General features: G+C 41.6%; 1 protein-coding gene across 1 annotated transcript; it reads left to right on the top strand.

Annotated features, from left to right (window-relative positions):
• Positions 1-21,650, top strand: YWHAQ (tyrosine 3-monooxygenase/tryptophan 5-monooxygenase activation protein theta). Its single transcript, XM_066179908.1, has 6 exons — positions 1-114; positions 1,119-1,503; positions 16,448-16,571; positions 18,942-19,105; positions 19,476-19,571; positions 20,579-21,650. The coding sequence occupies exons 2-6, from the start codon at positions 1,210-1,212 to the stop codon at positions 20,636-20,638; spliced, it is 738 nt and encodes a 245-aa protein (XP_066036005.1). The 5' UTR covers positions 1-114; positions 1,119-1,209; the 3' UTR covers positions 20,639-21,650.
• Positions 21,651-24,641: the final 2,991 nt, after the last annotated feature.

Raw genomic sequence — 24,641 nt, 5'->3', positions numbered from 1 at the left:
CCAACGCCCTTCAGCGCTGGCTCGGCCGAGACGGGAGCGGCTCTTTCTCTTCGCCACAGCCCCGAGCGCGGCACCGACCGGGTGCGGCCCGGCCCCACAGCCCGGCGGACCCAGGTGAGCGCGGGGCCGCGGCCGGCGGCGGGATGGTCCCCGCTCCGCTGCCTCCTCCCGCCGCGTCCTCCATTTTGTGATCGCGGCGTGGAGAGCTCGGCGGCCCCGGGGAGCGGGAGGTGCAGCCAGCGCCGCCATTTCGCACCCGCCGCCGCTTCCTCTTCCCGCCCCGTCGCCACGGGGACTCCGCCGGCCGCCCCCGCGGCCCCCGCCGTCCCAGGAGACGCGGCCGCCGAGCCCCAGACCGCACCCGCTGCCGAGTACCGGGAGCCGCGGGGCCCCTGCCGCGCCGAGGGGCGGATCGGCGTCGGCCGGGGCAGACGGGAGGCCCGGGTCCGCCGCGCCCCGCCGCGGGGAGGAGAAGCGCCCAGGGCCCCCGCCCCGGCCTCGCGGCCCCGGCCTCGCTTGCCCCCAGGGAGGCGGGTCCTGGAGGGGTTTAACCCCTGCCGTGTTCTCTGGGACCGAGCTCGTCTTGCTGCTTTTATTATGTGTTTTTTCCCGCCAGTCCCGGCATTCATGCCCGCCTGTCTCCGGCGTTCGCCCGCGGGGCTGGTAGCACACGGAGGCAGGGATTTGGGCGAGAGCCCCAGGCTGGGTGGTAACCAGGAATCCTTCCACGAGTCCCTGTTAGAGGGCATATTAATATGCTCACGTAGGGCACGAAAGAAAAGCGGCGTGATGACTTTTTTCTGATGGAAAACCAGCTATTTCCACTGCTTGGGTGGCAGGCTGCCGTCCCTTGGATAGCACCGACCCAGTGTGACTTCTTCGGCTGGGTTTCTAGGTCGTGGTTTCCCGAGGGCTGTACCCCTGGGACGAGTCCCTGTAGCCTTGCATAGAAGGGCAGGATGTTGCAGTCCGTCTCTCCAGGAGAAGCACCTGGAGATGGGGAAGGGAAGGCAAGGCTCACAGTAATTCTCCTTTTTTGCTGGGTTGCAATGGATGCCGTAGGATCGCGTTCAGTGGTGTTTATCCCGGCATCATGGTTACTGTCTTCTTTCTGTCAGGTTTTGAGGTGCATTCTCCTGTTGATAGTGTGACATCTCCAGCTCCTTCTGCTTCTGCTACTACACTGCTCTTGTCCCACTGCCAGCCACCATGGATAAGACCGAGTTGATCCAGAAAGCCAAGCTGGCTGAGCAAGCCGAGCGCTACGATGACATGGCCACCTGCATGAAGGCAGTAACGGAGCAGGGGGCCGAGCTGTCCAACGAGGAGCGCAACCTGCTCTCCGTGGCCTACAAGAACGTGGTGGGGGGGCGACGCTCGGCCTGGAGGGTCATCTCCAGCATCGAGCAGAAGACAGACACCAGTGACAAGAAGATGCAGCTTATCAAGGACTATCGGGAGAAGGTGGAGTCTGAGCTCAGGTCCATCTGCACCACGGTGCTGGTAAGTGGGGGCTTTTTTCCTGTATTTTGTTTAAGGTAAAAAAAAAAATGCAGTATTTAAGTGTGCTGCTATGCTGGGGGAAGGCATTGGGAACTTGGCTGGGACATATCATGTAGTGTGCTGGGGTAGGTGGAGTCAGTACAGTAACTTCTACAACCCTTATGTGGGTCACCACGATGAGGAGGATCAACTGCACTGTGCTATTGGCCCTGTATGTGTAGAGGTATTTGAGATATTCAGTTCTGAATGTGAGGTAGGTACGTTTTTGGGTGATGTAGATGCAGTATTTCACCAGGTAGTTGCAGAGATACAGAGAATTTAGCCTCTGTGCTGTGGTTAGTAAACTTATCTGTTCGTAAGATGAGCTGAAAATGTGAAAACCCCTTTATTCAGATCAGCTAATAACTTGCTAAAAACATTGAAACCACGTGTGCATTTTGTTTACTTCCTCATGAAGAAAAATATTCTCAAGGGGTCTTCAGGAGACATTTTGAGGAATGTTTTAACATTAGACTTTACAAACTTAGACATCTCTATTGAAGGTGGGAAAGAGGCGTGTAGAAATTGGCTTTGTTAGATGCAAGCTGACCTCTCAGGGTATCTTTGAGATGAATTTGCAGTAATTCTGGAGCAGTGTAAAAGCTAAGGTGTGAAAACCAGAATGACGCCCCAAGCATGCATCAAAGCCCAGAAGTACATTTCTGTGGAACCAGCAGAATTCCAGATGCTGTTGATTAGAAAACTGTAGTGGGAGCTCAAGAGATGTGTGCCAGCAGTGTGGAGGCTTCTGAACCCTGTTCTACACGATCAGGGAATTGTATCTGCAAGAAACTGCATGTGCATAATGCAGTAGTAATCCTGTAGCAGATAATCTTCAGTGGTTGATTTGCTTCTCTTAGTTATCTCTTTTTTTGGTGTCTAGTATTGCTAATGTGAGAACAGGAGGAAGCAAGTCTATAAGGAAATAGAGAACAATTTTGAGGTAAATTTATCCTACAGTGGTTTAGGAGATGTGGATTTAAAGGTGTCTGGTTTGGAAGTAACTGATTTTTCTTCTTGATTAAGTGTCTGGCTCACGTACAGGGAATGCTGCTTTGGATTGTGCTGAAAATACCTATATGCTTCCTTGTATACTGCCACCTAGGTTTGTTCTTTCTTTCTAAATCAAAGTGACTTATCTTTTCTTGAAAATAATTTTCATATTTATTACCTTTACGAATCAGTTGAGTTAATTCCCTAATGCATTTTAAAGCCCATGCCTTCCTCAAGAGCAAAATTGTTTCTCCAATTACATTGTGTTGAAATTGTGAAGCTTTCAGCATTGTGACAATGATGGGACTCCTGTAGAGTTCCTACTTCCTGTGACAAGAGTTTCACTAGAGCCCTGTGTGATGAGGTGCCAGCATTTGTCACCCTTCTTCTCTACTCAGTACCCTATCAGAACTGACATCTTGGGACCTCCATATAAAGCTCACTCTTCAGACTTCTTAATCTCCCTCTGTCCTTTTACCAAATCTAATGCCTTGGAGCAGGTGATGCATAAAATCTCATACTGGTTGTACCATTCTGACAAGGAGTTCGTGGTTCCATGGGGGGAGGCAGTGAACCACTTCACACAATGTCTCTGCTGAAGTTGTTCCATTGATCTGATGGTGGCCAGCAGGAATTCTGGTGGCTGTGCTAGCACAGACTTCTTCTGTAGGGAAAGCAAGCTCTTCCTGTGCTAGATGAGTTTTTCAATGCACTCCAGTCTTTCTCTGTTTTCAGCAATGGGCTGTTGGCAGCTCTCCCCTTCTGGCCGGGAGGGCTGCAGGAAGTAGTGAAGACCAAAACCTGCAGCTGAGCTTTTCCTGTCCTGTCCTGACCTGCAGAGATGTGCCTCCCGTTGGTTGGAGGAGATCTTGGCTGTCTACTGCAAGCCTGCTTTTTTTTTATTCTTGCTTTGAGGGCCATGTGCAGTTCTTTTCTGATTCCCTCCCTTTCCTTCTCCATCTACCACTCCTGTGATCCATGAGTCAGCATGTGAGAGGTTGGAATTCATTACAGAGGATGGGTTTCCTAAAGCTGAGCCACACAATGGTCTTGGCTCCTCCTTTGAATGATAATTTCTTCTGCACTAGTACTATGGTAATGCCTTGTAACTTTTTTCAGATGTCTTCAGCTGCACCTCAGAGATGCTTTTTTAATTCTAGGGAGGCAGCTAAACTGTAACAACTGCTGGCAAGTAGTATGGAAAGGTTGCTTGTCAGCTGGAGTATTTGGATTTAGCAAGGGTGGGTGTATTGGGTGGAGTGTGACTGCTGTTAGTCATACTACTAACAGTTTTTTCAAAAGTTTTTTTTTTTAACTACTGATATGGCATATTTCTAAGTCTTCATTTAGAAATACTTGTGCTTGCGTTAAAAATACTGCTATTTTTTTCTTTAAATGTCAGAAACTTGGAATCTGTAATTACTTTTTTCCTGCAAAGAATGCCCCAAGCCAGATAAGTCAGGCCACGTTTCAGGTCATGGTTTGAGAAAGAACTTTTAATTTAATCACCACTACAAAACAAACATTCAAAATTAGGTTGAAATATCTGTATATAGATACATACATAAAAATAAAGCTTTTACTGATTCTTTAACTGTCATTCTTTAACTGCTTATCTTGCAAGTAGTCATGATGTCAATGCTTTTTAACTGTTAATTTTGTGACTGGTCTTTCAGATGACAGTAGCGCTTTAAGGGAGAAATAGTTTGGCTGTCAAACAACTTCCCCAACTGTTTTATTTGAAAGATTGACTAGGAGGTTTTGCTGAACTCCCTGTATTGATTGACTAATTCTTTGGTAATGTAGAGAATTAATGTTGAATCATCCCTTATGACTCATGGTTAAAAACTTTTCTTGAAACTCTTTTCTCCTTGAATAAACAGGTTGGCAACTTAATTTTTCTCAAGATAAAGTTGAACTACGTTGTTTCATCTACTCTTGAGTACAAAGTTCATGTTGCTTTCTCTTGAACTGAGTGATTTCAAAACCAGTACCAGATAGTATAGAAGGGATGGATGCAGCAGCAACTTTCATGTAGTTAGTGAAATGCTGTGGGATACTTTGGAGATGGGATGTGCTGTATAAGATCTGCTTAATTCTGTGCACACTCCACTGTACAGTGACTTTAGGTTTTTTGAAGAGTTAACTTTTGAATTGGAACCTCTCTGGGGAAGCAGATGAAACTGGTGGGTGTTCTGAGAGCCTTGGTCCTTCTGCATGGCTGTAACTTGTGTTGCATTCAGCTCCTTTGTTCTTTAGAGAGCAGGAATGTGAAGGCTCAGAGGACAGCAGCCCTTCCTTGGGAGCGCTCTCCACTTGCAGCTTGAGGGCTTTTGTGTGTGTTTGCCTGTGCTCAGTGTCTGGGTCCTGATGTGTTGGAGCTCTTCTTGGAGTAATAGAGATGAGATTTGATAACGATTTTTCCACAGTTTAAATCTTGATGGAGATGCAAAATCATTAGGGCTTGAAAACAACTGTCTTGATGGTTACTTCCTGTGTGTCTAGCTGAAACGTTCACGTGTTTAAATTTTGTGTAGAAAAGTTACATACCTGAGGCTTTTCAGCTGTTTCCCAACATCTGTTTTCACAGTGTCCTCTGCAAATGTTTTTACATTGTTTTGTGTCAGGCCCATGTTGGCTTGTTTCTCTAGAAATGAGCACGAGGGCATTGTGGGCTTTGAGAAATGAAGGAGCAGTCACATTACTTGTGCTGTTGATTCTTTTTGCCACCCTGTTGGCAGTGCCTGCACTGAAATGGTTTTGAGCCATAAAGGTGTGTATTGTGTGTATTTTTACTGTCTTAAGGCTGATAGGATGCTTTCATCTTCTGAGAGATTGCTCTGTTAATTGTTGAAAGCATGTATTGGTGTGTTGCTCTTGCCAGCTCCCCTTTCCTTCCTTCCTTCCTCTCTCCCTCCCCCTCAAGGTTGCAATGTTGTTCCTACTGCTGCTTCACATAATTAAGAAACAATAAAAGCTAATAAAAATGAATAAAAAAAAATCTGTTCACTTCTGATTATTATCCATTTTGTAGATCTAGTTCTAAAGGTAGTCACTTAAAATGAGTAGAACAAAAATCCCCATGCTAGAAGGTAAATGTTTGGAGCAGTTTGTTTCAACTGCCCAAGTTCAGAGGTCCATTGAAAGTGAAGTTAGCATTTTCTTGCAGTAGTGAATAGATTCCTCATGTCAGCTGTAATATCTTATGTCTGATGATGGATGACTTTGACCATAGCCCTGTTTCTTCCCTAGTGTTACCTTTGGCCTGCTGAAAAGTGAAATCTTTGGGGTTTTTATTGCACATGCAGAAATTTGTCAGATTCAGCAGGTATCAGCCACATGCTGCTATATAAACAATTACCAAAGTTTCGTGTAGTGTGAATTCTTGTTCTCTGCGTTCTGTTGTCAGGGAGCAGACAGAGTTTGTACAGAAATACATGTGGTGTAGAGGTGAAACCCAGTAAAAGGGTATTACATACAGTCTTTTGGTACAGGGCACTGTGGAGGATGCAGTTTTATTTTGAAGGTCAGGCATGCTAATCACATAATATTGCATTTGGACTTCAGTTAGTTGTCCCAGTCCTGGTTGGGATAGTGCTCCAAGTATTATTTTTTAACCTTTTTTAAGTTAAAGCAACTGCTCTTCTTAAGTGACTGACTAAAAGAAAAGGCTGCTTCATGAAAGTCAGGTTGGAAATGTTACTTCTTTGCAAGTCCAGAATTGTGGAGTAAATGTGAATTGAACAGATAGTTTGGAATAAACATCTTTTTTTATGAGAAGTAATTTGTGGAGAAAGAGGTTTTTCCTTTGTATTCTTAGCACAACTTCTAGCAACCATCAGCACATTTGTGGTAAGAATTGTGGAACTTAATGCTGTAATTTTTTTAGTTTAGTATGCTTAAAACTTAGATGTGAACTTGGGTTAGTCATAGTTTTACACTCTCTTACCTTCTGTGTCATCTCTCAGTAGAATCTGCTGCTGGAATCCTCCCTCACTCTTGTGCAAAGAAAACTTAATCATTTCTGAGAAGGGACTGATCCTTGCAGAAACAAAGAATGTGCACCAAGGTTCTTGGACAGACTGTGAACTGTTAAAGAGTCTACCCAAAAACAGTTGAAGGAATTCTAATGGCAGCTGAAGCCTCCATCCCATGCAGTCATTGCTTGCTGCCCCCTCCCTCTACAGCTGAATGCTCTCTAGAATTATTAGAATTATTAAATTTCTTGGAGGATGCTTACTGCTTTGGTAGTCTTGAGAAAGTAGGATGTGCTCACTAGGTCAAACTGGACAACAAAAGCACAAATTCTGTTTTTCTGCTAATGCGGTGAAGCTTTTAACAGATTTTCTAAATCACTGTCACACTTATCTGCTAGGCAGTTGCCTCACAGGCATTTCTACTACCTTGGATACCAATGTGATAAGTGCCTTTTTGAAGTAAAACACAGAAGACCGTATGTAGGAGAAAGAGAGAACTTGATGAGGAAAGAACACACTTGAGTTGGAGGTTATTACACTTGATTTCTTTATCATAGCACAAATTGGGATTGTTTAGCACAGTATTAAAGGAGCAGATTGTGCCAGTTTCTGTACAGGCACTGCAGCTTGGTATTCTGGTTTCAGTAATGGGGAGTGCCTGATTTTCAGGGGGAGGTAGTGAGGAAAGCAGCAGAGGAAGGGCTGGTAAAAGTGCCTGGATATACTTTGTAAATTGGGTAGGTGAAGGTGCACACTTGACTAGTTAGTGTTTTCATATGGAGCTTTGTGCTCTTGGCCTTTGGGAATGAGGGTCCAGGTGCCCTCGATGTTACTTGTCCTTTCTTACTGCCAATAAAGTTAAAGCCAATTTTGTCACAAACGGGTAAGGTAAATAATGACTGTTTCTGCGCACTGCATTTGTGGCACTTAGTGTAGCTCCACCAAGGTTATTGGAGGCGTGCTTACAAGTTCCTCCTCACCCTTTCTGCACCCCAGGAAGCTGGAACCAACATCAGAACACTTCAGCTGTGCATACTGCTGATTTATGAGCTTGTCATTTGCTAATCCGTCCTGTGTATCTGAACATATAGTAGTGCCTGGTTTGTGTGAGCTGGGCACTTAGGCAGCAAAACAGTTTCAGTGCTGAGTTTCATTCACATCTTGTGGTCTGTGCACTCTGCCGAAGATCAGGTGTCAAGATCTAAGGACTGATTTTGCTTTTGCATTTCTCTAAATTTGTTAAAGTAATCAAGGGTTTGATTTACCAGTTTGTAATATTGATAAAGGTTTATTACTTGCTCTATTGCTCTTTATTCTCTCCTTTAATTTGTATCATCCATTCACTGAAGTAGTGAGGAGTAGTGTTCTGCTCTGAAAACAGAAGAATTTGCATTTGCTTTACTAATAACTTTTCTAAATACACCATATACACTCTTATCTGATTGGCAGCCACATCATTCCCAGATAAAATTTCTTCAGGAAGTTTTGTTCTGAAGTTGAATACATTTTGCAAAATTCTTGTAAGCAGAAATTTTCATAAAAGTAGGTAGCAGGGCCTTAGCAAAGTCATGGCTCACTTTCTGTGAGATGTTGTAACCAGGTTGTCTGAAATGTTGACTTCAGTTTTTCTGACCTAAGGTTAGATTTCATCGTTATAGGTTATCTCATTTGGGGAATAACAGATTACTGGCACACTCCTCATAGACTGAGTGAAATAATCTATTGCTGGATTTCCTTCAAGATAAAGTTGGATGATGCAAAAGGCTCTTCCAAGCTACACTGTGCAGTGAGAAAAAAGTGCATCTGTTTTCTTACCATTTTGAGTTTCAGTCATCCCAAGCCTCTGATCTCCCAAAGAGAGAGGAGAACTAAAGCAAGACAAAATGAGTCCTTTGCATAAGGGCAATGTACGTTAACACCACATAACTGTGTGCTGTTGTTCCTCTTGAGCACTGTTAGTCTGGATATACCTCAGTCAGGCATTTAATCTTACCTTTGGGCTGTTGTAGCTGCAGAGCACGGAAGTGTTTTTAAATGAAAATTCAGACTTCTTAGTCTGATTCTGTCATATTATGCAATGTGATGAATGGATGCTGAAAGAAACTTTTAGATGGCCAGGATTCTGAAGAGAAGGATTGGGTGTCTGAAATGTGTGCTTGCTAAGAGAAGAGCACTTGGAAGTATTTTGAGGAATCAGAAATATGTAAAACGCAGTCATGGAAGAATGTTAGAATCAATTTGAGATAAATATGTCAGATACCAAGGAATTTTTCCTGAAAGCTTTTGGCTGTGTTGTACAGCCACCGATTCATCAAAAATTTATAATTTTTGAAAAGAGGAATGACTTTTTTTTTTTTTTTAAATACTCATTTCTACATTTGATGGGGGGAAAATGGAAAACTTTAGGCTCTTCCATAAAAACATAAATAATTCTGTCTTTCACTGGATTGTTCATTTTGTCTGAAAATCTGTAGAAAGGAGAACTTGCATCTCCATACACTTCTAGTTCCTGGCTTACATAGTTCTCTGGGGACCACAGAACTTCCTAACTTGAGCAGAAGTATAAGCAGTGAGTGTAAATTCTAGACTAAATTAATCTCAAGCCCAGGTGGGAATAGTGTGGGCAGACGTGCTGCAGCTCAGGCTTCCAGTGCATTCGTTAAGTGGGATTCCAGATATTTCATTCAGGGCCAATCCTAAGGATTGGCTGCCAGTTTTTAAACTATAGAGACAAAGACATGGAAGCAAATGGAACAGATGAATTAGGTCACCCTCTCCGTTTTCATGTCAGGTACACTTGTCTCTGCTTTCAGCAGTGCTTTGTCAGGTCATCTTCAGGCCATGCCATTACTGGAGAGGTGCACACATATTTTCCTCAATACATAAACTGAAACACTGTTAGTCTGGAAAGGTCTGTATGAAAATCACTTCATGTTCTCCCAAAAGGAATTGATGCATATAACTTGAATCCTGAAGGATGAAGAGCTCAGTTGAGCTGAAATACACCGTTGCAAGTAAAGTGATCTTACTGTTGCAGCAGGGGACTCTCCCTTTCCTGTCAAGAAAACAACTAGTGAACGTTAAAAAAACCCTAGGTTTCAGTGACTCATACTGTGGACTTTGAAATGACTGATTATCCTTGAAATAGTCAAGAAGTCTTAAATACCAGTCTGCTAAATGATTAAAACAGGCAGTCATTTGTGAGTAGAAGCCTTATTGAAAGGTCTGAGCCCACACCAATCAACTCTGCTGTCAGAGTCTTTGGAATATTTGATGTGTTTAAATTCACATCTAAGTTACGTTAGGTGATTATGTTGATCTGAGCTGCCTCACCAACTTTAACTTTGCTTTTTGACTGCAGTTAGGGTGGAAACCATTTCTCTCTATGCTGCTTCTGGGTCTTTTTTTCTCAAATTGAGTCTGGATGGACCATCAGAAATACTTGAGACTGAATAATTTTCCCAAATATTTTGCATGCTGCAGCCCTGGCTGAATGTATGTCTCCTCACACACTTCATGGTGTTTCTGTGAGATGCAAGCTGCTCATCTAGATGGGACTCTGATGTTGAATGTGTGTTTCAGGGTGGTGAGTTAACTTGCTGGAAGAAGTATTGACATGCACTATGTGCTTGTGCATAATTTTTAAGGAACCTTGTCTCAAAATAGATTTATTTTGAAACCGTTTTTTCACTTGCAGGTGATTTTTTAGTTCAGTGGGGTTTGGCCAATGAGTGTGTGGTACAACATTGACATCAGTCACTTGCTGTTAGCCAGGTGACGTCTGTTCTCCTGGTGAGCTCCTTAATAAACAAACCAAAAAACCCAAAAGCACCTAAACCTCAAAACAGAGAACATTCAGTGTCAGTTCAGAAAACGAAGAAACATCTAGGAAACAACAATAAAACTCAGTCTAATTCCTGTAAAACCTGTGAAAAGTTGGTTCTCTGTAGAATGACAGCACCTCCTCTGCTGGCAGGTCTGAGAACACTTGAACAGCTAAGAACTGCTGAGCAGAAGTTCAACCTGGTTTCTTTTTTCTTTTTCTTCTTTCTTTTTTTCCATACAATTGAACATTTTCCATTATGTGGTGAGGAGGAATATAATTTTTTGATGTTATAAGCATTGATATTTATGAGTTTGTTCTTCTGTCAAAAAAATTACTACCATAGGGTATTTTTTTTTTCTCTAGATGCTTTTTGTGTCATGGGAGTTCAAGCCAGGTGAAGGACATTGTTTTAAATTAATAAAGTCTGCAAATACCATTTATTTGTCACAAACTGGTAGGATGCTCACTTTTAAAAATAGCCTTTTAAATTACATTCCCAGAAGATAGAGATAGTGCTGAAATAAGGTATTTTAAACAACTTGAAGTAAGATAAATGGGCTTAAGGTGCCAAGGGTATTGCTGAAACAGCCTGACTTGAAAAATCAAACTTTATCTAACATGAACTTCATTCAGGAAATTCTGTGCCAGCCATTTAGAACATTGACCCTCCTCCTTGCTAAATACCATGCAGCAGCTTAACTGATGGGACAGACTTCTGGAGAGCATTGCTGTTTGTGATGGTTGCTCTTACATTGACTTTTTTCCTTCTAGTGGAGCAAAATCATGATAAAAATTATAAACTGTACTCAGTGAGAAATGCTAATGACAATGTAGATCAGTCTTTTCATAGCATAACATTAAATAACTTGGTGCTGGTGATGTGACCCAAACATGTCATAGGTGTTGACTTCTGAGTGATGGTGACATGGTAAATGTTTTGGGTTACTTGAGTTTACCACATGGAGAACTTCTGTAGGTACCTCCTGTCACATGGCGCATGCTGTCTTTTCAAAGTGTGCTTTGAGAATTGGCCTCAAACTATTTGTGATGAGTAGATAATCTCTGGAGCTGACCTGGTTCATATTCATCCTCTGCTCTTGAATGGTTAGTGGTGAAGAATATATCCCCTAGCTAGTGGTACTGCAATATATGAGGAGACTAACATTCATGTATTTGTTACTCTTACTGAAGTCCAGTTCTAAATGGCACAACAAAGGTCAGTTTGGTATTTAAGATGGGGTTTTTTTCCAAATTCATCTTTGCTGTTGAGATTTTTATGGCTGGATATGTGGGAAGAGAGAACAGCACAGATCAGACTGCAGTGGTATTTTTCTGTCACTTGAACCTACCCTGTAGTTAAACAGCATAGCAAGTATTCAGTGTACACTGTGGTTGAACTTAATGTCTTAATCAGTCTTGCCTTTTAAAACAGGCCTAGATGGGGAAAGAGTGGTGGGACTTTCTGCTTTGATGTCAGCTTTTTCAGTGAGCTGTTGCCCCGAAAAGTGGTAACAAAAAGCATATGCGGAGTGGGACTGGAACGTGAATTGCAGGGGAGGTGTGCCAGTGAGGTGAGGTTGGCAGGATACACATGCCACAAATAATTATTAAGGAGCTCTGTCTTCAGGGAGCTGCTTTGTGTCAGACCTACCTTCAAGTAAAGAATGGCTGACATTCCTTCAGGGCTTGCTTTTCATAGAGCTGAAAAGATGGGAAGTGATGAGAGCAGATATCCTGACTTAGTATTTCTGGCTCAGGTTAATTGCAGTGGTCAGTGGGCACCACGTGTTCGACCCTTGAACCTACTTAAACAGAGGGGAAAAGAGTCTGGGAGGATACTTACATAGCTGGGAAAGAACAAGAGTAGAATGGAGAAGGATCCAAAAAGGCAATTGAAATGTAACTTTCATTTGGCGTGTAGAGGAATATGTTTGCCAATGGAGAGAGAAAGGAAAAAAAAAAAAATAGCTTTCAGGGAGATACATCTAGCTGTCAGGCTCCCAGCCTGCTCCCAATGGCTTCTTCAGGCAGCTGCAGACCTCTTCCAGGGAGCGTTAGCCTTTGGTTGTTGGCATCTCTGCAATAAATAAGCCTCTCTGTAGGAGGGGAAAAGAATATCATATATGAGAATACGATGCTGTTAGGATGACAGGAGTGTTAGCACACTGCAAAGGTAGAAAGAAATTGAAATGGATGAGCAGCATTTAGGCAAAATGGAGTGGGAAATCTTGTCACGCTCTAGGAGTAGCAGCACTGCTTGAGTGCAATATGTCAGGGTGGGGGAGGCAGCAGCTACCAACCACACTGTTACACTGCAAAGCTATTGTAATGCAGCTGCAGTGGGACACAAAGGGTCTGGGCTGAGGTTTGAGCTTTGATTCCTGCATCTCCATACTGCTCCTGCTTCTGAGAGTCACCCCCCATCAGGGCAGATCAGCAGCTGAAATGTTGTGTGGCTTTCATGGAGCTTCTGAGGCATGTTTCATGTTGCAGAGCACATAATTGCTGGTTTTTCAAGGCTTGGTTCAGGTGGTGATGGCAAGAGCTGCAGTTCTTAAGTGATGGTGGGAGCTGTATTTTAATGCACAAAAGGGATGGGCACATTCACTGTATGTGAGCATGGATGGCAGTCTACTGTATTGCCTTACTTCATCCCAGAATCATACCTCTGGCCATACTTGTCTCTCCCTAGGTAAAATCACAAAAACTTGTGGCTCCCTGTGACTGCTTCATTGCTTTGCCTGCCAGTAGTCATTTTACTAAATATCAGCTGATGTTTAAAATAAGGATTCCTGACTAATTTCTGTCTGCTGGAAAGGTAAAAAAGTTCAGGTGGGGAAAGATGAGAAAACAGATGCAGGAAATCGTGAGATTTGACTCACAACAGTGTAAATAATTTGGCTTACTGTGCTGTCTCCTCTCACTACCCCACCAATATTTTGTCTGTGAGAGGGAGGGTAAAATGCCTTCCAAGAAATGATGATATCCTAAGATGAATGGCTCATGAAGTACACCAAATACATTTTTGATTTGAAAGATTAACATGTGGCCTGATAAATAATCAGCTCCACTCAGAGTCTGTGTGGATTCTGTTCTAACCTATGTGATTGATAAATGAGATCTTGTTCCATTTAAGGCTGTAAAAACCCAAAAGTGAATATGTAAACTCTGGAGTGAGGATGTTCCACCCTAGCTGAAGGCAAAGGCACAGGTCTCTTCCCTTCCTTACTTGTGTTATGTAAGCATTAGGAGGCCCTCAAGGTGGAGTGGGAGCTGCTGGGCTACTCAGCTTCTCCACCTGAGAAGTGCCTAGGAAATAACCCACTCTTTGCTGTCTGAACAACTGCAGCTCATTTTCAGCGTCACTTTTGCTTTCAGCTTCTCAGAAGTTTGGGCAGACCCACTGATTATCTGATCTGTGTAATGAAAGCAGCGTTTTAAGGATGCACTGACACACAGGCCACAGTGCAGCTTACTTGTGGTAGGGCTGGCATGGAGAAATCCTTTCATGTTCCTGGAAGAAGTGTGTGGACTACCCCATCTGGGGGGAAGGAAAAGTGGGCACTGATGCTCTAGGGAATGTGGCTTTCAGATTTGACTTAAATCAGCCTTGCTAAAGCTTTCCTGTTCTCTAGTGTGCATTGGATTCCAGGGGTTAAGTATTCTTCAGCCAGAATCAAGCCATATCAGCTCTAGTGCTAAAGCTGCCTCCAAAGACAGAATTTTGTAATAAAATGAGTAATACTTTTGGTGTACTAAATATACAGTAAAATTCTATGTTTTGGAAAGCATAAAAGAAAAATGCCTGATTATTCCCTTGTTGATACAGTCATAACATCTTGAAAGTTTTATTTTAGCATTTAAAAGATGAATCAAAAATATGGTTTTGTGAAATACCTGGTTTAAAATGTCATACAGTATCTTCACTGCTTGTCTGGTTAGTGCTCCTTAGACTATGGCACAGTTAGCCCAAGCATGTGGATAAGTCACATTTCTGCCACTTAATGCAGTCCCAGCTGTAGGATGGCTGTTAGAGGCTGGTGGTAACACTTCAAACGTTATAGATTTATGGAACCTTTCTAAACCACAGGTGTGTTATGTGTCATGTTTCGTCGTTCTGGGCAGTTTCTTGTAAAATAAAGCTCAGATGTTAGACTTGAGGTTACTACGTTGTTGTCTCTGAGGCTCTGAAGCTGGTTTGTGTAGTGTTGCAGTTTTATGGCTGATGTGGACTTTGTCACATGAGAAAAGCAGCAGGAAAACATCGAGCCAAAATGTGAAGTTTTTTTGTTTGCAGAAATCTGTAGTGTGGGAATAACTCACTCTAATATGGAATGATTCATGCACAATAACACTATTAATATGGTGTTGTATTACCCATCTGCCTCCTACCTTTTAACTCTTGTTTTGAAACAGACCTAAGGTTTTGCTGCTTTTTCCGTAAGACCAGTGAGCTGTACTGTTCTATATGTTTGCTCAAGCCCCTGCATACCTGACTGTGTTAAACTGTTACGCAGATTCCTCACTTAGGCCTTTGCCAAATAGCCAGTGTCTAGGCTTTGTCAGTGTTTTGTTGCCCTACAGAAACTCCTAAAAATGTCTGTCTCTGATTGGGTAGGTGCAAGGGTATGTCAGGAAGGTATATCTTACCTTCCTGCTGTTTTCTCTAAGGTGGTATCGAGGGCAGGTGTGACTGTACTTCCCTTACTGCCTCGGTGGGGATCTCTGAGGGAGCTTGTCTGGGCAATGCATGTTACATCCATGGGACACATACAGTTTAGATGCAAAAATGCTTTTTTAACCCAATTGGATGAGCCCTACTACAAGTGTCAGTTTAAAATAGTTGCCAGAACCTCAGATGGGCTTGGAATGAGCGAACTGGACTGCTCTGCTTCCATTGATCATTAAAGGAAGTAATAATGGTATGGTGGTGTGCATGGGGAGTAGGTTTGTGTCTAAAATTAGCTTGTTTTGATTATAGTGCTCTGGTACCCAATTAAAGTGCTAAGGATTTTTGTGCAGAAAGCTAACAGTTCCTTGAATATTTCCTTTGTAGCTGCTTCATGAATTTGGATACATGCTCCTGTAACAAAAATCTTAACCAGCCAGCTGCAAGCTTTGTGGAAACTTTCTGCTCCTTTTACGACCTGTTTACTTTCCAAATAAGTAAATGCAGATCTTTATCACTTACATTCCTACTGCGAAGTTTCTCTGAGTTTTGCAGGGTTTCTTTGAGTGTATGGGAGCTCATTTGCACCTTTTGTCAACTCTGGAGATCATGAGTGGTTGTAGTAATGAATTGGGTAAAACCTCTGGAGTTCAGAGACAAGGTCAGCCAGCAGCTGCTCTGTTGCTTGTCAGTTCTCTGAACTACCCTGTTCAACAAGGAAAAGTCCTGTACCTCTTTCTTCACTACTGTCTTAGGATGACTTGCAGTCTTGGAGAGAGACTAAGCCTCTTGCTGGAGGCTTGCAAACCTTTCCTGGTCCTTCTGGTTATCAGGTAGGGGAGCTGTGAACAAGGGGAGTGATTTTTGCAGCAGCTCAGGGCGTGCTGGAGAGCCTGAATAGCTCTTTCCATTTTGGGAATGGCAAGGCAGATATGAGGGATGCCTCCCTGCTGTGCAGGAGCCTTGTGAAGAGCTGGTGCAGTTTGGTGAGGTTGGCTGCTGACTGGATGGGTTTGAATCCTTGACTCCCTGTGGTAGGTGGGCTGGAGATTCCTGATCATGAGTCTCATAAACACAATTGATGCAAAAAAAAAAGTAGCTTTGAAACTTTCTGCATCTTGTTTTGCTTTTCCAGTAAAAGCTTATTCATTTGCAATGTGTTTGAAATAAGTGCACATCCTGAAACTGTACACCAGTATGTCTTTCCTTGTTACTTGCAGTCTGATTGGCCAGTTGTCTATTCATCTTAATATATTCTCGGATTTTGTGCCTATACTCAGTTTGTTGAAGTAAGTGTGCATCTATCTAAAATGCCTTAAAACTCTGTTTTAGCCTTGTAGCAAATGTTTGAGTCCATCCAAACTTCTGAGATAGAAGTAGATTGAACTTAGTTGCAGTGTTGTTTGCAGTATGTCAGCTTGTGTTTTGTTGTTGTTTCAGGAGCTCTTGGACAAATATTTAATAGCTAATGCAACTAATCCAGAGAGCAAGGTATTCTACCTGAAGATGAAGGGAGACTACTTCCGATACCTCGCTGAGGTTGCCTGTGGTGATGACAGAAAACGTAAGTACCTCGGGTCTGTCACAGCTCTGCTTCACGGGCGAGGGGCCAGGAAATGAAATACAGACTCCAAATTGACATGAGTTAGCTGTGTTTCAGTCACATATCTCCAGTTTTCATACAGACAGAGAGTCAAACTCTGACTAAACCTTAAGTATGCCAGGGAATTTTAGCTGGTGTTCCTGTCATCTGCCCGAAATTCCTGAATAGTTGCTCCGTAATGCTTATTCAAATCTTCTGGAAAACAATGTAAGTGAAGGTCTTGTAATATATTTAATGTTGCTTGTTTGTAATTCTTTACTAAAATAAAGTTGGTTACAAAACTCTGTAACATTTTGTACTCCATGGTAGAGTCCTGTTGATGTGTAAATTTTAACCATTTCACTGTGAAGCAGGCTTCATTGTAGTCACCTGTGTTTATGAAGAAGCCACAAAATGGCTAGGTCGATACTCTAGCCAAAAAGCATGAGCTGTACTCTAAAATGATTGATTTTAATGGGAATAATGCTGTTCCTGAAATTTTAGTTTGACCTTTTGCATGCATCAGGAAAGGCCTGGAAACTGCCACTTGGTCCTGGGCATCCTGGGTCTGTAGACCTTTCCTAGAAGTTAGAACAGGTGCACAGGTAGTTGTAAGTACCTCAGGAACTTCTTCTGGGGAAGATGTTGACTCTGTATTGAGTAGATGTATTGAATTAATGATTAAAACTGTCTTTGCAAGGTGCCTAGATAGTGTTGTGATGTTAAAAACTCTTGGTATGGCATAAGCTAGTGATATATTTCTACATAAGAAACTAAAATGAGTTGTGCAGTAATGCTGTGACACAGAGGGGAGGACTGCTGGAGCATGTGGATGCTGCAGTGACCATCCCCTGGGGTTGGGCATGGCAGTGTTGGCCACCTGACACTGACTGCAGTGCACAGTGGGAGGACAGGGCTGGTTGTCACTTCAGTAAAGGCTTTGTTAGTCTCCCTCTATTGTAGGAGCATTCAAGTTGAAAGATGGAGACATACAGAATGGAGTAAAAGTCTTTGTATTAATGTGTTGCATTCAGAACTTCTTAACCCTTAATCTGATTCAAGTAGCAACAGCAAGTCCAAGGGTAGTAGAGAAAAACTTGCCTTTGGCTTTCACAAAGATCATCTGATTTATACATTGTCTCAAGCAACGGCTACAAATCTGGACTTGTCCAAGCATAGAAATACCAGCTCCTCTTAGCTAAAAATGACTGCAGTCAAGTGCCACACGTGCTGATAGGGGATACGGTGCAAGAGAGATTGATTGATTGATAGAGCCTTGTTAGCAGATCCTGCTGGGGTTTAGCTCTGAAGTTACAGTTTTTGTATATCACCATGCAAACTTCAAGACTTTAAGCTTTTCTGATGTTCCACCATGAAGCATCTGTTTATTTTCTCAGTTTCAAATATATTTTATATACTTATAAGCTAATTTATCTCCTTGCTAGCTTTTTACCTTCTTTCACCTGCTCTCAAAAATGGAGTCCTTTAGCACTCATTGCTATATAAATACTGGAGAATCCAAGTCTTGACTCTTTTCAATACTTAAGTTTTACTTACCAGGCTCTTTTACCAGCATTTGCTAGAGCAGTGCCAATACTAACTAGCTCTCTCACAGAGTTGTATCTTGAGCTCTGACAAGGACCTTTCTTTTCCTGCAGTCTCCCAGCATTCTGCAGAATGTTTAGGGCAGCTGTTGGCCCTTTGGTTGTCTATCAGAAGTGAATCTGGAATAGACTATAGGTAGCACTCCTGAAGTACTCTCTGACCTGGTAACCTCTTTTCTCTGTGGTGTTTGTGGTGTTGGGCGCAACATTGGGGCTTTTTATCTTGACCTGTTTACACGCAGTTTTTGGAGGCAAACCTTCAGTTTTTCTGGAAAATGCCGTACGTGCCTTCCAGACTGCCTCAAGAAATTGGGCCTTCTCTACTCTGCACCCATAACTTGCATGAACATGTTCATCCTGTGCAAGGAGTGAAGTAGGAGTTCTGTAGAAAAAGTAATGCACAAATGATTTTTTCCCCCTTCCCACCTAATTCACCCACTGCTTCACCCACTGAAGCAATACAGTAGTCTTGGATGCTTGTGTTTGCCAGGTTCTGTGTGTTTATCTTCTCTTGAATACCTTTGCTCTGTAGTAGCTTAGTTTGCTCCCTGTGTTTTGTCAGTGAGGCAGCTGTACTTAAGATGGTTGTACAATCATTACTTTGGTTAAAGTAAGTGCAGTGTTTTCCTAAGAACAGGCTTACATACAGCACTGTTCAGTCTCCTGCTAAGGGAGTGGTTTAGGTAGAAATATCTTCCAAAAAATTTAAACGAACCCAAACCCACTTTTGTTTGTCGTTCTTTTACAGAAACAATAGAAAACTCACAGGGAGCTTATCAGGAGGCATTTGATATCAGCAAGAAGGAGATGCAGCCAACACATCCAATTCGCTTGGGTCTAGCTCTTAACTTCTCTGTATTTTATTATGAGATTCTCAACAATCCTGAGCTCGCCTGCACACTGGCAAAGACAGTAAGTCACTTTTCCCCCCCCCCCCCAGTATGCCTGCAGGGAAACTAGTAAAGAGTTTATGCTTAAAACTGTATGAATTATTACTTCCTAGAGACTGTGAAGGAAATAATCCTATTTAAAGTTTCTGCGTTCCTAGTGCATATTGTTAGTGGAATTGAAAGGGTACAAGCAGGCTGTATTTACAATGTGACTTAAATTTTCTACAGCATGGCAAGCTTTTATTATGTCTTTAGTATGGTTTTGTTTCAAATAGAGCAAGTCATTAACTTCTGATGTTGCTTTTTTTTAAGCTACCTTTTCTGATAGGTTTAGCTTCTGCTTGCTTAATGATCAGTTAATAGAAAGGCTAAAGATGGTTTAATTATTCCAGGCATTTGATGAGGCAATTGCAGAACTTGATACACTGAACGAAGACTCATACAAAGACAGTACTCTCATCATGCAGTTGCTTAGAGACAACTTAACAGTAAGTTGCTTTTTTATGTATTATCTGGTTCTGTTCTCCAGGTGTTTGCTTAGACTGAATTCGTGATGGGGAAAAAAAACCCCTTATTTTGCTCTAGCACAACGCACATCACTGACTTGGGCTGTTTACTTCTGATACCTTTTCATAACTTAGTTTGAATGTTGTGTAAGTTGATGTCCAGCTTTTTATGCTGTGTGATCTGGAATAACAGCTTGGTTAGCTCACATTCTTCCTGGTATGATAGCCTTGTGGTAGAGGGGAGAAGGGGCATTCAGCCCAACCTAATGTATAAGATAGGACAAGGAATTAAAACAGTCATCTGTGATCTGTCAAGGAATCTTACTCAAACTTTTTTGATGACTACCTCAAAACAAAGTTTCTCCTGGTGTACATCCAGTGTAGCTTGCTTTATTTGTTGTCCTGATTTTCCTTCAAAAGCTCTGAAATTTCAATGTACTAAGAATAAAATCAGTTTGTTTGAGTATGTTCTTATGATAAACCATTTAAGAAAAGTGCCTTATGGAACAATTAAGTTGCATTAAAACTACAAGAACATTTATTATTTTGCAATAGTCCTTCAGTAGAACTGGCTGTTAGTATGCTTAGCTTTGATAATCAAAGTGGCAGTCTACACTTGCAGGATTCAGACGGCTGCATTTGAAGTGGAAGTTGCCTGTGGAGCTGCTGTTGAGGCTGTTGAATGGCCTGGGATGGATGGCACAGCTCACTGTTAAGCACAAGAGCTGGAGCCACTGAGAATATGTCTGCTCTGCCTTTCTGCCTGAGGGGAAAAGCTCACTGTGCCCTGTGCATGGGGAGCTGTGTCCAGTTCCCTCTCTCCCAGCAAGTATTGGAAGCCAGGGTTGTGCAGTGCCATGCACTGGTACTTTGTGGGCATCCTTAAGTCTAATTCATTATCATTTCCTTACAGTTAGTAAGGAAATGTCCCTTTTTTGGAATTCAACCCGCATTTCTGAAAGCTGACGCTGTTTTTCTTTTCTTTCTAGTTATGGACATCAGACAGTGCAGGAGAAGAATGTGATGCTGCAGAAGGTGCAGAAAACTAAACTGCACGTGGGGCGTCATTCTCCCTTTCCTTCTCAAGAAACCTTTTTACACGTCTCCATTCCTTATAGCTCCACTTGGATTTCCTATAGCAAAGAAAACCCATCCATGTGTATGGAAATCAATTTATAGTCTTTTCACACTGCAGCTTTGGGAAAACTCCATTCCTTGATTTGTGTTTGTCCTGGCCTTCCTGGTGTGCGGTTACTGCTGTAGAAAAGTATTAATAGCTTCATTTCATATAAACATAAGTAACTTCCAAACACTTATGTAGCGGACTAAAGTGTACCTGGTATTTAAAAACAAATCTGAACCAGTTCCTGCCAGTTGACTGTGTTTTGTATTACAGTAAGATATGAAAATGTAGTTAATTGCAACTAAAGAGTGTTCCACATAGCATTTAATTCTCCACATTCCCTTCTTATTCTGCAGGGTTTCCTTTCCATAATTGACTTTCACATGCTACTGTTTATTCGTTTCAGTAGGAATATGGAAGTTCTGGGCCAGATCAAGTTGAGCATTTTAAAGTTTGGAAAAACCACAAATTGAGTTGCTTCCCGTATCATGTAATACAGAAGCTTGTGTGTTCAAAAACAGGGGCTTCTCTTAATCTTCAGTTGCTGCTGTTTAAGTTGATATCCCTTCCCAATAAAAGTTCACTTACACTCCTGCCTTTGTAGTTCTGGTATTCACTTTACTATGTATTAGAAGCAGCATGTTACTGCTGGAGTACAGGCAGTGCTTTTTGGCAGACTAAAGTGCATGTCATTTCTTAATACACTGGAATGGGAAAACCAATTGAAGTTCACATGTCCAAGTATAAAATTTAGTACTTTTCCATGCAGGTTTGTGCACATGTGAGAAGGTGTCAAGTTTGTCCAGTGATTGTTAGAGAGTTTGGACCACTATTGTGTGTTGCTAATCATTGATTGTAGTCCCAAAAAAGCCTTGTGAAAATGTTATGCCCTCTGTAACAGCAAAGTAACATTAAATAAAATTACATTTTATAAACCACCTACTGTTGACTTGTAACAATTCCATATAATAACTTAAAGGCTGAACTTAAAAAAGTAAGTATCTTATGCTGGAAAGGTCTTTCTCAAATTTACTGCATACTTCTTAAAAGTCTGCTTTTAAACGAACTTGTTTTAAAAAAGACATTCCAGATAACTTGTCATAGTTAATCTGACATGTGGACTTCTTAATAACTTAATCTACTAGAGGAAATGGATTCACCTTAGTAATGAACTAAGAAAAGATAGCCAATTTCTTGATACTCTTTCATGGCTTGCAAATATTCTCATCTAAATGATGCAAATTTTTTTATAACCTATTGGAATTCTCTGCTGTGTTCTCTTGTGTTTTCCTGATGGATCTCATTACAGTGTTCCAGCTACATGTTTAGTAAGGCAGAGGAATTTGTCCTGCTCTAGAATGTTAGTTTGTGTGCTGCTACATCATGATCTGCTTTCTCTTGTTCTTAGACTACATTTAGTGTTACTGTTTTCCCTCATTTTTGGAGCTTTTTGTAACAATATGTTGCTCTGCTTTTTTCTTTTCCCTCTGGGTCCCTTAAGAGTTTTTTTCCTAAATTTCTACCTCTTACTTTCCCATGTTGGTGGGTTTTTGAAAATATTTAACTCTTGTTAGTGTTGTGGCTGGACAAGAAATCACATTATGAAGAAGGATATATATTACTAGTCCTTGAAAGCTTCTGGTGGTATGTCTTCCACCTTCCATGTTTTTATTCATTCTTTGAGTGTGCACAAAGAGTGTTCCTACAATAAAACTGTTCAGATTTTGTGCTTCAATTGACATGCATTACTCTAAAAAAAATTGTATCAATTCCATTTTCTTCATGCTGTCACTTTGAATTGCTGTCAAAGTATTGTGTGGCAGGACTCTACATAAACTCATATGCTTCTTAATCGGTGTTTTGGTTTCATAATTTCCCCTCACCCACACATTTCTTACTGATCCTTTATTTGTTTCATAAAGGTTTTAGCTCCTAAGTGCTGCCATTCTCTAGTAAAGCTGTTTGGGTACTGACATGTAGCAGTCAGCTTTTTCTGCTCATTTAAGGGTTTGCTTGCTTTGCTGTCTTCTGGCTGCTGTCTTAGCTTGCACTGCATTGTCAGCTAACACTGTTCTCTTGTTTCCTTTCTTTTGCACCTTGTTGCGAGAGTTGTCAGTTTTCCTTACAGGAACAGCAGCTGGGCCTTGTATCTAGATTATAACTTAATTTATGAAATGTGCTTTCTGATGTTTATCAAGCTGGGCAAATTTTAGCTGTCTCGTGTTGGTTGCATCTACGTTTTACATAAAAAAGGTATTGAAACTGCACCACCAGCTTTTAAATTTCAATAATAATACAACAGCATCTCCCCTCATTGTTACTTCCAAAATTTAGCCAAGTATTCACATGGTTTGGGAGGAGAGAGAGAATGAAATGTGTAGGGGAATGGGATGATACCACAAATAAAAAGGATAGAGTGTAATTCCCTAAATGACTTTGCTGAGAGTTTCCCTCCCAGGTAAAGTTGGGCAGTAAATCATCATATGTAGGAAAAGGGCAGACTTTGTAATTTATTCCACACATCACTGGAAGAGTACAGACTTGAGATTCCCATTGTACAGCTGAAATCCCAGACTTGTGTAACAAGAACTAACTGCCCTCTTTTGTTTGAGTGTGGCTAGATGACACGGCTGCTGAAAGCTCCAGCAATTACAGCTTGGCCAGCTTTCAGCTGTATGAAATGCCAGAGTGGGAGGGTGAAATGTTAGTACCAGCTTTGGATTACTGCCATGATATTTTCTGCTGCACTGCAAAGACTCCAGCTTCCTAGAGGAATGCTTTGTTGTCTTCTGCCACATGCTCATGAGCACACCTGATAATAAAGTGTAGCCTGAAACTGTGACATCAAGTAATTTAAAACTTGTATTTCTGTATATGCAAACTAGTTTAAAGGCAGTTTGTCTGTAGTGTAGGATCCGTGCATTGACATCACTGTAAGAATTCCTGAGCAGAGATTCTGTAAATGCCATTAGAACTGGCTCATAAGCTTTTTTATTGCAAATTTTATTCTTTGTTGTCCAACCTCTATGCTTATTTAAATCCTCATTCCTGTTGTTGTGGTCATTGTCACTGTAAAATTCCTCTACTTTGGAAGCAAAAGGACAGTTTGTAAAACCTGTTTGGAGGGAGAACAATAGGGCTTTTTTTAGGCCTTGCCTTCAAATCACTTATGGCTGCTGATGTTGTTACTGCTGAGCAGATGCTGGGTATTTCCAGTCTGTTGGAAATCTGTTGGAAACAGTAAAAGAGGGTCATTACAGTCCTGTAAAAAGGAGGAAAATGAGGAGATGTTTGTTTCTATGCTATGAGTTACTTAAATTGCATTCCCCAGGGAAGTCTGATGTGTGACAGCCCGGGAGTGATAGAGTTTGGTTTCAGCAGTAACAGCAATAGCAACACTCTGCATTATAGCATTGTTCACATAACTCAAGGCTTCTGAAGAGATTTTGTGCATGTGTTAAGAGATACTGAAGCCTCTGTAGTACAGAATGCATGAATCAGCTCAGTGAAGTTTAAAAAATACTTGTGTTTCTATTCATAGGACAAATTATGCTAACATGAATCAGGAGGCAACAGAGTATTTGGGCTATTATAAAACGGCAGAGCCAAGGTTTTGCCACTCATTCCTTCTGAAAAATCCAGGCTGACACAAAAAGCTACCTTTGTTCTTTTACCGTAATTTCATTGGTTTCTATGTATAGGTGACTTAAACTTCATTTAAAGAGCTAATTTGATCAGACTGGATGATCTGAACAAGTTCTTGCTATATGATTTAAAAGGTTTCAGTAGTTGGTGAACTTTATTCATGACTTAATTTGCCTTTAATGTTAGAATTAATCATTTTAAATACAGGACCTTGTGAGCATAATTTTCAATTTTCATATACCAGATCTTCAGTAGTGTCTTATCCAAACATAGAATAAGCACCC

The sequence above is a fragment of the Chamaea fasciata genome, unplaced genomic scaffold, assembly GCF_029207755.1.
Source record: "Chamaea fasciata isolate MVZ Bird 193981 ecotype frontalis unplaced genomic scaffold, bChaFas1.0.hap1 SCAF_3, whole genome shotgun sequence".
Classification (NCBI taxonomy): domain Eukaryota; kingdom Metazoa; phylum Chordata; class Aves; order Passeriformes; family Sylviidae; genus Chamaea; species Chamaea fasciata.
Note: the sequence above shows the minus strand (reverse complement) of the source record. Positions and strands in the feature narration are given on the sequence as shown.

Excerpts from the sequence above, each read along its gene's own strand:
- YWHAQ (XM_066179908.1), top strand. The coding sequence starts at position 1,210 with ATGGATAAGACCGAGTTGATCCAGAAAGCCAAGCTGGCTGAGCAAGCC. Across the intron at positions 16,572-18,941 it reads CTGTGGTGATGACAGAAAAC|AAACAATAGAAAACTCACAG; the intron begins GTAAGTACCTCG and ends GTTCTTTTACAG. Across the intron at positions 19,572-20,578 it reads TGCTTAGAGACAACTTAACA|TTATGGACATCAGACAGTGC; the intron begins GTAAGTTGCTTT and ends TTTTCTTTCTAG.